Source organism: Octopus bimaculoides, chromosome 16 (genome assembly GCF_046866305.1).
Source record: "Octopus bimaculoides isolate indiv1 chromosome 16, ASM4686630v1, whole genome shotgun sequence".
NCBI lineage: Eukaryota > Metazoa > Mollusca > Cephalopoda > Octopoda > Octopodidae > Octopus > Octopus bimaculoides.
In genome coordinates, this window is record NC_142943.1 from 17,223,944 (window position 1) to 17,236,443 (window position 12,500).

The following is a 12,500-nucleotide window of genomic DNA, read 5'->3' on the forward strand; positions in this document are numbered from 1 at the left end:
TTCAAATTCCTCTGAAGTCGACTTTGCCTTTCATCCTTCCAAGGTCGTTAAATTAAGTACCAGTTGAGTACTGGGGTCGATGTAATCGATTATTCCTCTCCCCCAATTGTGTAGAAAGGATTATTATTTACGGAAAACAGACTGTGAAAACTCAAACATATTTTTAGGAATTACAGAAACTAATATTGATTGGAGCATGACTGAATAAAACGTGAAGTTATTTTGCCACACTTATTTTCTTGCTCTATTTCACACAGTAATTTATTGCTATGACAAAAAAGAAAGAAAGAAAAATAAAGTAAGAAGTATCTTCCTTTGCGTAGAGTACTTTAAATGTCAGTGGTAAATACACATGACAATACAGACACTCGAGAAAATAGTTTTTAGGGAATGATTGTAATTTTGACGAAGATCTGAAATAGGAAACTGAGCTTCTATATATATCCTCATTAAATAAGATGTTAGCAAATCTATGTTAGCAGAAAGTCCAGCTTCGATAAGATTTATTTAAGGATGAAAACTCAGAAAATAGGTCAAATGTTTGAAGAGTAAAACTTACGTCACCCATTTCTACTTTAAAAATGTAAGCTGTGTACCAATTTCTTACATCAACACAAATTTCACTCATTGTTGATGTGTGTGTGAGTGTGTCTGTGCGCGCGTCTGTGCGCGCGCGCGCGCGTTAAATCTTTTTTTAAAGCCAGCATAATACAAGCTTGAAATGAAGTAGTAAAAACAGAAGGATGGCAAGACGGCAGTTTATAGTCTTATATATTTCAAACTTTAACAAAAGAAAATGGAGGATGCCACGTCTCTTTGCGCGTATATGTTTAAAAGATACCAGCATATCACCATATATCTTTATATATGTGTGAATGTGTGTGTGTGTGTGTCTGTTTGTGTGTGTATGTATATATATATATATATACATATATATATATATATATATATATATATATATATATATGAAAGAATCTTTGTCTCGAAAGATTAAATTATATGGTAAAAATACGAACAATTGTTTTAGCATCTTTACTTTAGTTTTCACTCATATATTTCCCCTGCACTGGGCTGGCTTTTAAAACAATTTTAACAATTCTATTTCATTATGCTTCATTCAAACTACACTAATATTTGTGCAGGTGTTTCTGTGTGCATTTTTGCGTGTAGTTATATTTATGCATATAAGTAGTGATGAATATATACCAAGACACACACACACACACATACACACAAACATATACACATGCAAGCATGCATGCGTTGTGTGTATGTGTGTGTGTGTGTGTGTGTGTGTGTGTGTGTGTGTGTGTGTGGAGTGGCGTGGGACAGAACAGACAACACTGTTTTGATGCTAGTGGCTTTTGAAGGGGATGATCTCAGGTTGCATCATAAGCAGGTTCTTGTTTGATAAAGGAAATGAGGTATGCTGAGATCTCATTACTACCCTGATAGTGCTTGAAGGCTGGGTTCGAAATTTTATGCCTTGCTTGCACGGGAGGAGGAGTTTCCTCCACTTTTAGCCAGAGCGGCTTTCGAAAGGTGGCCACTATGACCACCCTCGCCCCATTTCTTCCTGTTGCCTGACCTCGGTGCACTCCTTTGTTTGTTTGTTTGTTTGTTTGTTTGTTTGTTTGTTTGTTTGTTTCTTTCTTTCTTTCTTTCTTTCTTTCTTTCTTCTTCCTTTACTCATTCCTTTCATTACTATATTTCTTTTTTCTTTTCCTTCTCTCTGCCCTCTCCACTTTTTATAGTTCCTTTGCTCGTCAATCTTCCTTTAGTTATTTTCTGATGGGTTAATTCATTTTTATCAAATCCTCTTTTACCCAGAAACAAGTCTTCTGTCTAGTTCTTGTGTTTTGTAAAACTTGTAAATAATTATCAAAACTGTAATGTAGCTCATAAAACTATTTAACATTTCCACTTTGTTTTTAAGGTTGGTGAAATTCATCACAACATATATTCAGTAAAACCATTCCTTTCCATACGGATTCACTAATTACGTTCTATAAAACGGAAAGCAGCCGTATATAAAAAAAAAATCACGAAGTTTTGGAAAAATGTGAAACTTGCAAAGACATGTTATTCTCATAGTCCTCCATATTTGATGTGCTATTCGTTGACATAAGTTTGAACATTTTTTCGTTTTTCGTTTTTTTTCTTCTTCCAGCCACTTGAAGGTCTATCGTGTTCCAGTCCACTCAGCTGGCCAAAATGAGTTGTAGCTGTAATTGAAATGGCCAGCCTTGTCATATTTTTTGTGAAGCTGAATCTCCCTGAGAACTACGTTAATGGTATGCATAAATGTGGAGTACTCAGCCACTTGCGAGTTAATTTTATCCTCATATAGTAATGAAAAGTGAAAGTGACATTCAATATTTGCTGTAGTTATTTGTCTTTGATTTAACAATGTGTGTATATGTCTATATATCAACTTTTCTTTCGATTTATGTATCTACTTTTCTTGCGATAAGATAAACATTTAAAAACACAAAACGAACGCCGTCACCACTCACTATCACTTTCACTCTCTCTTTCTTTTTCTCTCACTCTCTCCCTTTTTCTCTTGCTCTCTCTCTCTCTCTCTTTCTCTCTTACTTCCTCTCTATCCTCCCCTCCTCTCTCTCGCTTTGCCGCTCACTTCTTCCTTTAAAGTATGTGTGACACACATGACAGGTACGTTCAAAAAGAACAAGTTAACGTATTAATATTATTGACGCTGTGTGTATGTAACTATGTGATTATGCGGGTGTGTTCAAGTGTTTGCACATGCTATCAACACGTATCACAGCCACTATGTATCATCCACAGCATCACTACAACCATCAACAACTTCCATTGCAATTAGCAACCCACCAACTCCTTAATGGCCAAACAACAGCAATAGAATAGAGAAGATTACCAACGGAAAATAAAAAGAAAAACAATAATGTGAGATAAGGGTGCCCAACAATGTAGGGATTATTGGTGCCCCAACACTGTAGAGATTATTGGCGCCCAACAATATAGGGCGCCAATAATCACGATAGTAATTCAAAAACAGCAAAAAATGTGTACGACGAATTGCAGGAAGCAGAAAGTGAAACTTAATCTACCTCTAATTTCGCGTTCGAATAAGAAGGCATAAATGACGTGGAGCTTTTGGAAGAGTAGATTACTAATATTTTGCACGACGTTGTAGAAAACGCAGCACCAAACATAATATTTCCAGCAAAGTACTGTTCGTTTTCGACAATGCATCAAGCCACCCGATGACCTTAAGTGACCTCTCTGATAATTTGAGAATAGAATACACACCCAATAATATAACTTCTTTGCTTCACCCAAGATGTGATAGCTAACTTCAAGTTAAATTATCTAGAAGGACTTTCAAACAACTTATAAAAGCAATTGACAGAGAGGATAAATTTACAGTTAGAGACTTCTGGAAGAAGTTCACCATACTGGATGTTGTGGATAATATAGCTAAGTCATGGAATAAAGTGAAACCCTCAGTAGAAAAATATATGGCCAGACTATATCTGTAATTTTACGAGTTTTCCAGTTGCAGGGAACTCTACATGAAATTTGCAAAGATATTGTGGCACTTGAAAATGATGTAGTTTGAAGAGCTCATGGAAATCATGACTGATGTGGTTGGGTTAATGTCTCATAGGAGAAAGTTTATGAAACTACGAGAGGATGCGGTTAGAACAAAAGCAAGACGAGAATACAAATGAAAACATCGAAATTCTAACTCCGCTTAAATTGACTGTAAAGAATATTTGTAAAGGGCTGGCACTCATAGAAGTTCTGATCATGTTTGCATGCTTTTAATCGTCCTAATCGTGAACGTAACATAAAAATTACATGGGAAGTTTATAATATGATGCGCCACAAACATCGAACAACTTTGGACAAGTTCTTCATTCCTTCTTGATGGTAATGAACTATATAGTAGAAGATAATGTCCCCCCCCCCCATCCTCCCAGTAACTTTCATTCCACCATCTATCGCACAGTAGTTAATAGCTTTTATATTAGGAACGGTCTCTATCATGATATTACTAGCTGTATTTACTTCCTGAAATATTTCACTTCAAATGTTTTTATGTACACGTTGCACTGTATATATGTTTAGAAATTTATTTTCGTGCATAAAAATGGTCATGTTGCTTTGTTGTTATTGTTTACGAAAATATTCGTTGGAACGCATCTCACTATATAGCGTGAACATCAGTGAGGAAATGGGAATATTAATTTCACCTTTATGGAATTTTGTGTTACGATAAAATTGTAAGGAATGACGGCTTTCGTAACGTGAGGAGTACTTTTGATATCTACATTTTACGTCTTTGGTGTGAAAAGGAAAAAAGAGAATACACAGCTATATCCAGCAAATTGTTCTTGTATAAAATGAAATCATACCAAATCAAACTAAACGATTTTTCGTATCTGTGACATTTTACGAACTTTATCAAGTCAAAGCAAATGAAAGTAGGAAACCTTTCAGAATTTCTGAGAATTAAACAAGCTCGAAATTTATATGTTAATGTATTCACTTCAATAAGAAATGTCATGTATTCACTTCAATGAAAATATTACATCTTTATGTATGGGATAAAATAAGTAGAATACAACAATGAATGGTAATAATTATAAAATTATAACCTGATAAAGAGGTAGGCATATTGAATCAATCCAACCTAATTGTAATTTAGGGAGTTCTTCCTCATTCCCACGGTCCATGTGTGCCTGGAATAAAATAAAAGACATAATTTATAATTTAAAATAATAGATTGAAGAGTGGATATGAGGTGATAGTGTGAAATTTATCCTAGCTAACCCTCCTTTGTCTCTCTCTCCCTCTCTTTCTTTCTCTCTCCCTCTCTTTCTTTCTCTCTCCCTCTCTTTCTTTCTCTCTCCCTCTCTTTCCTTCTCTCTCCTCTATTTCTCTCTCTAACTCTCTTCATATATATATAAGCTAATATTTAAGTGTTGGTTATGTTCCTAGTAGTACAATAAAGCACGTTCACTGCTTATGATTACCTGATTACACGGTAATTATACAATTATCGCTAGATTTACCTCAGGAATTCCTCAGTGTAAGTTTAGTATAAAACAAATGACAAAGAAGGAAAATGGAATACACGAGAAACTTTATTACTCACAACGATCGTTTCGACACATCCTGCATCGATCCTTATTGGGTGGAAAACTATACAGTTAGTTGTGGTGCATCCCTTGGTGCAGAAGCGTCTTGTCAGGTGATGTAATAATAATTTTCCAATGGAATCTGTCCCTCACAATTCCTGCTCAATGGCTTAAACCTACGGCCACTAACAGCATGCGAAACAAAATTTATTGAACGAGATACCTTTTATTACACCACATGACGAGACACTTCCGCACCGAGGTATGCACCACAACTAGTTGTTTAGTTTCCTGCACGTGAGGGATCGATGCGGAATGTGTCAAGACGATCGTTGTCAGAAATAAAGTCACCCGTATATTCCATTTCCCATCACTATCATTTCTGTTATCATTCAGCTACGATAGTACACTTTTACGCTTTTACTTGTTTCAGTCATTTGACTGCGGCCATGCTGGAGCACCTTTAGTCGAGCAAATCGACCCCAAGACTTATTCTTTGTATGCCTAGTACTTATTCTATCAGTCTCTTTTGCCGAACCACTACGTTACGGGGACGTAAATACACCAGAATCGGTTGTCAAGCGATGTTGGTGGAGGGCAAACCAGACACACATACATGCATATATATATATATAGATGCAGGAGTGGCTGTGTGGTAAGTAGCTTACTTACCAACCACATGGTTCCGGGTTCAGTCCCACTACGTGGCACCTTGGGCAAGTGTCTTCTACTATAGCTTCAGGCCGACCAAAGCCTTATGAGTGGATTTGGTAGACGGAAACTGAAAGAAGCCCGTCGTATATATATATATATATATATATATATATATATATATATATATATATATATATATGTATATATATATATATATGTGTGTTTGTTTGTCTGTGTTTGTCCCCCCAACATCGCTTGACAACCGATGCTGGTGTGTTTACGTTCCCGTAACTTAGCGGTTCGGCAAAAGAGAACGATAGAATAAGTACTAGGCTTACAAAGAATAAGTCCTGGGGTCGATTTGCTCGACTAAATGCGGTGCTCCAGCATGGCCGCAGTCAAATGACTGAAACACGTAAAAGAGTAAAAGAGTATATACGACGGGCTTCTTTCTGTTTCCGTCTACCAAATCCACTCACAAGGCTTTGATTGGCCAGAGGCTATAGTAGAAGACACTTGCCCAAGGTGCCACGTAGAGGGAATGAACCTGGAACCATGTGATTAGTAAGCAAACTACTTACTACACAGCTAGAATAATATTCTTAAGTCTGCAATTTACTCACACTTAGTACATTTCAGAGCTTGTCGCTAATTCAGTTCTTAGCCAAATTGTAAACTGTTAACATTCTTGAAGAGGACTGGTCCCTAGCTACATTTTGGCATAAAACAATTGAGATTTGATCCAGTAGAAAATAGTTTACATCAAAATTTGTAGCAACATTTTAGGAGAGTAAGTAACGCCACCAACCAAATTTAGATCTAAACAACTTTTCTATTTTCAAAGCAAAATATATTTATCTTAGCTTCAATGATAGAAGAAAGTGTGAAGAGTGTTATAGTTTTGTTCCCATGCAACAAAAATTTGTATCTAAAAAGCTGTGAGCTAAAATATGAAGAAAATATAAGTCAAACAATTGGATTTAAGTATAATTAACTTTTTATATTTTAAAAGCAAACTATATTTTAATTAAGCTTAAATGATAGAGCTCAGTTCGAGGAATTTTATGGCGTCAATCTCATGCAATGAAGTTTTTAAAGAAAAAGTTGAGTGTTTCTCAAATTTGGGGGTGATAATATAGTTCTATACTTTTTTTTACGAAGGGGGCTTTTAATATATATCACCGGCGTCATTGAGGTAAGGAAAAAATTATCAACGACACCGCTAATTGAAACATTTGACACATTATTAATTAGCATAATAGCGTAGCCTTGAAAAAACATGGATTACATGGGAAAATGCGAGCAAGAGAAATAATACAGTTCTATATTTAAGAGATGGGGAATTATGTACATTATTTACATTATTTACATTTGACGTTTCGGCTGATATACTCTCCAGCATTCATCAGGTGTCTTGAGGAAATTTCGAACCTGGGTTCTCATTCTTACAGTATTTTTCGATGTTGTTGTTGTTGTTGTTGTTGTTGTTGTTGTTGTTGTTGTTGTTGCTGTTATTGTTATTATTATTATTATTATTATTGTTCAGTAGTTTCATTTTTATAACGTGCTTTCACTTCACTACCGAGCGCAGCTCTGTGCGCCTTGGGTATGTGCTGTGGTTTGCTGTGGTGCTCCTATGTTTACTGTATTGAAAGTGTTTTGCGTAGAATGTGTGCAGTACCCAGTAGTGCAATTTTCTGTATGTTATATATATTTGTAAGTCCTGGTGTTTTTGTTATGTATTTGTCTGAATATTTTATTATTATTATTATTATTATTATTATTATTATTATTATTATTATTATTATTATTATTATTCAGGGAGGTGAAATTAAAATAATAGACAGAGAACACCACTAGAAAATACGAAAACTAAATGAAGCAGCACATATGCTAGGACACAACAACCTCCTAAGCAGACTGAGTGCAGATATGAATAGCATATGGGAACCGGTATTAGGGAAGGATAGGAAAATATTAGATTTATAATCCCTAAAATTCACTCCATAATTGCCCACGGGCATATGGCATAGTGTTTAAGAGTGCGGGCTACTAACCCCAAGATTCCGAGTTCGATTCCAGGTAGTGACCTGAATAATAATAATAATAGTAATAATAATGTCGAAAAATACCTTAGGAATGAGAACCCAGGTTCGAAATTTCGCCAAGACACCTGATGAAGGCTGGAGGGTATATTAGCCGAAATGTTGTTTTATCAACAAAGAAGATGAGGACAAATATCCGTCAAATGTAAATAATGTAAAAGAGAAATATTCTTAAGATTATAAACCTGGAAAATTACAAGACAGGTTATTACACTTGGAAAAGTTCAGGACAGCTTATCACATCTGGTAAAGTACAGAACAAGAAAACTTTTACTTGAAATATTGCAGCTAAGGATAAAGTTTCAAATAAAATATTTAGATTTAGAAAATATTAGCTTTTATTTTATTACAAGTTATTACTTCTATTAGGTTGGCAACTAAGTTCCCGCCGTTTTTTTTTTTAATTTAAATTTTTAAAAAGATTTAATAAAAAATAACAACCAATTAATCAAAAATGTATTCACCCTTGTTGTTTCCATCTTCTTCCCAACGTTCAACAAGATTTTTCAATACCTCGTTGGTAGAAATCACCCGATTTCGACTCGAAAAATTGATCCAACCAAGATCTGAATTCTGCATCAGAATTGAATGAAACTCCGCACATAGCATTTGAAAGAGATCGAAAGAGGTGGAAATCCGTTGGTGCCAAATCAGGAGAGTACGGTGGGTGTGGCAGCACTTCCCAGCCATGCGTTTGAATGACTTTGTTGGTCATATTGGCGATATGACGGCGGGTGTTGTCGTGCAGCAGAACTCCATGCTGACGATTAGGTCTTTCTCTTGAATAGCCGTGTTGAGTCGTTCCATCTGTTGCACATAGAGTTCCGCGTTGACCGTTTGGTTCCGTTCAAGCAATTCGTAATGGATAATCCCTTCCAAGTCCCACCATACGCACAACATCGTTTTACGCAGATGAAGATCTTGTTTCTCGCGCTGTGTCACTTGTTTACCGGGGCTAAGCCATTCCTTACGCTGCCTCATATTGATGTACAGGCACCATTTTTCGTCACCAGTAACGATTCGGTAAAGAAATCGTTGCTTGTGTCCATGAGTTGAGTGGTGACGAGCAAGCAAACCAGCGGAGATTGTGGCTCGTTGATTTTTGTTGTCACTTAAAGCATGCGGAACCCATGCTCCATACTTCTGAACCTTTCCCTTCGAGTGAAGATGCTTCTCTATAGCAGTGTGGGACCTTTCCATTTTTTCTGCCAGTTCCCTTGTCGTTTGACGCGAATTTTCGTGCAAACGTTGGTTTAATCGCTCTTCATCGAACTCAACTGAACAGCCAGAACAAGGTGCGTTTTTGAAGTCAAAATTTCCATTTTTGAATTTGGCATACCAATCACGAGTGGTTCTTTCAGCTATGGCACTCTCTCCATGCACAGCACAAATGGTGCGAGCAGCTTTTGCAGCCTTAGAACCTTGATTAAAAGCAAAAAGAAGGAGGTGTCGAAAATGCTCGTTTCTCTTAACTTGACATTCCATTTTAATGAGCTGAAAAGGAACAACAATTAACTAAAATTAACTAGAAAAAAAAGATAGATTCCAAAATGATTCAAAAATAGAATTCTCGAAAAAAATATAGATTCCAAAATTTAAAAAGACGGAGGGAACTTAGTTGCCAACACAATATTTGTTAGTACTTGTTACTTCTATTAAAAATTAAAAATAACTCAAAATATTTTTTTGCCCTTTAAAAAATTGATTTCTTTTAATCATAAAATTAATACTTAGTAATTTGAAAATAGATTATGAAAAATAATAGTACTACATAGTTAGTTAGTACAATAAATAGAATAATACACAAATTAGTTATATATTGCAGTAAAATCTACCTAAAATTCACAGTAAAATTTGTTTGAGTTATTGCCAAGTCTTCACGTTTTTAGTCTTGACCCAATGCCTATTTTTTGCATAATGAATTGCCTACCATATATACTATTGTACTTTGCCTAAGACTTTAGCTATATTGGTATTTCTGGCCGTCATTTTTAAAGTATTCTAGTGTGTCAATATTTTAACAAACTGATGGTATCTTTTTTAATTATAATGTTTGGTTGTAAATTAAAATCAAATGCTTTTTAATATTCAAATGTTATCCTTAGCCGCATTGTTTTAAGTAAAACTTCTCTTGTTCTGTACTTTACCAGATGTAATAAGTTGTCCTGAACTTTTCCCAGTGTACTAACTTGTTCTGTAATTTTCCAGGTTTATAGTCTTATTTCTCTTGCTCGCATTTTTTCATGTAATATATATATATATATATATATATATATATATATATATATATATATATATATATATATATAAATATATATATATATACATATATATATATATATATATATATATATATATATATATATATATATATATATATATATATATATATATATAAATATATATATATATACATATATATACATATATATATATATATATATATATATGTGTGTGTGTGTGTGTGGGTGTGTGTATCTTAATTGGATACAATATATGTTTCGACCTATTAGACTGAGTCTCATCAGGCACATCAATAAAGATATGTCTCATTACAGGTTTTTAGTGTCGGCTGACTTGTTGTTATATGTCCATCAAGTTAGAGAATGAATAAAAGCAAATAATATTACAGAAACGCAAAAACGAATTCAAATATGGATGTGAAAATCTTGCGTTCCTGTTTAGATAAGATGACCTAATCAGATTTCGGTGTCATAACTGCTTACAGGAAAAAAAACGTAGAAGGAGAAAAGAAAACTAATTCTTAGTCAAGTAGTTTTATGTTCATACATATACATACAGACAGATAGACAGACACACATATACTCACATATATACACACATATGTATACACACGAACACTAATATCTCTCTCTCTCTCTCTCTCTCTCTCTCTCTCTATATATATATATATATATATATATATATTATATATATATATATATATATATATATATATATATTTATATATATTCATACTCATATACACGTTTACACCTTCAAACTTACACATAGCTTCCTACAGACGCAGGTACACACATACACACACACACATGTACTTAGACACATACCAATATACACAATCCAGCGTTTGCGTTTAGATTTATGCACCTCGACTTCTCCGTCCATCTATCAAGTCTGATAGTATTTATTGGTACATTTTACTTAGACATAGCTGCATTGTAAAGTTAGATTCTAAATACATGTTATTTGCATACGGATCTTCCTTCGTATAGGTTTCCTGGTTACATTTCATTAAGTTTTAACTCAGGTGGATTAATCCGAGTTGTGAGTGTTAGGCTTGCATCAGTCAGGTGTGGTTTGGATTGTAGTATGTGATCGTGTGTTTAGCTGCATGTATGAACTTGGGTAATCGTTCCGTAACTCTGTTTATAATGCGGTCTTTTGTTAATGTTGACAGTGACTTCTCGGAACATAACTGGAATTACCGGGATAGTGTGTTATAGGAACTCGCATGTCTAATTATTGACAAGGCCAGGTCGTATTTTGCTTTCTCTTCCTTGAGTCTCCAGACAAAATCAGCCAGAGATGTTATATGCCGTTTAAGGATGTTTCGGAAGCTGGCAATATGGTTGCAATACCAATTTTTGAAAATATCAGCCGATGCATCGATATATACGTAGGGGCGTCCTCTAGCGCTTACTGTGCACTTATACACTGGTCATGCATTGATAGTCCAAGGAACATTTGGATCTGTCCCTGCATGATCATACTTGGTCGGTTTTTTGTTTGCATGTGTGCAGCGAGTCCTAGACGAATTGATTCTATTATATACATCTGTGGTCATGGTTATTCTATTATTTTTGCTATTTCTGGGTGTGTTTGTGTTGTTGTTTGAATTATTACTGATGTCAGGTGTTGGTTGGTTATTGTAGATACTCCAGCTGCTCTTTTCTCAGTTCTTTGTATTACAGTTCGAGTCATTATCATTTAATGCACTAAATGGTTGGTATGCGCGGGCCTGTTTTGAGAGCAGTTTGGTCGCTGTCTAAGTTTACCATTATTAATCCAAAGAATGTGGCACTCTATATTTGATGAGTCGGCATATGACAGTTTTACACGGTGACGATTGAATATTTTGCAGTACGCTCCATTGTCTAGAGAAGCAACGATCGAGTGCAGTGAAGAACTGCTTCGCGATCCTGGATGTCACAGAAATTGCTTGATGAAATATTATTTAACAATAAGAAAATTGTGATATCACGACAAATAAAATTTCATCAAATAAAATTTCATCAAATTAATTCTTTGTCCTTTATAACTTTATACAGTCCTTAACATTTTCTCTTGTGTCATACTATATATTCTGTAAGTTTTGTAGAGTGATACATTAAGGAACTTTTTTTATGCGTATTACCAGATTTCGCATTTGATCAATGTTCGACAGTGGCTCTCACCCGGCTTAGCGTTAATCTCGCTCGCCTTGCCAGTTTAGAAGACTAGCGTAGAAATCGCACGCTGATTTCATAAATGGTAAAAGTGACAATTATAAATAATAAGGGTGGTTTATATATTTCTGCCTATCGGTTGCAAATTGCAAATAAGCAACTACTGCATTCTGTCTCTTATAAAATTTCAGCGGATGTAT

At 34.9% G+C, this 12,500-nt stretch overlaps 1 protein-coding gene across 1 annotated transcript in view; it reads right to left on the bottom strand.

Annotated features, from left to right (window-relative positions):
• The window catches only part of LOC106884049 (dual 3',5'-cyclic-AMP and -GMP phosphodiesterase 11A), a 389,181-nt gene that overhangs the window by 31,500 nt on the left and 345,181 nt on the right, over positions 1-12,500 (bottom strand). Inside the window, exon 19 of the mRNA XM_052973868.2 lies at positions 4,650-4,733. Within this exon, the coding sequence (XP_052829828.1) occupies positions 4,650-4,733 (84 nt within the window). The remainder of the gene's footprint in view (positions 1-4,649; positions 4,734-12,500) is intronic.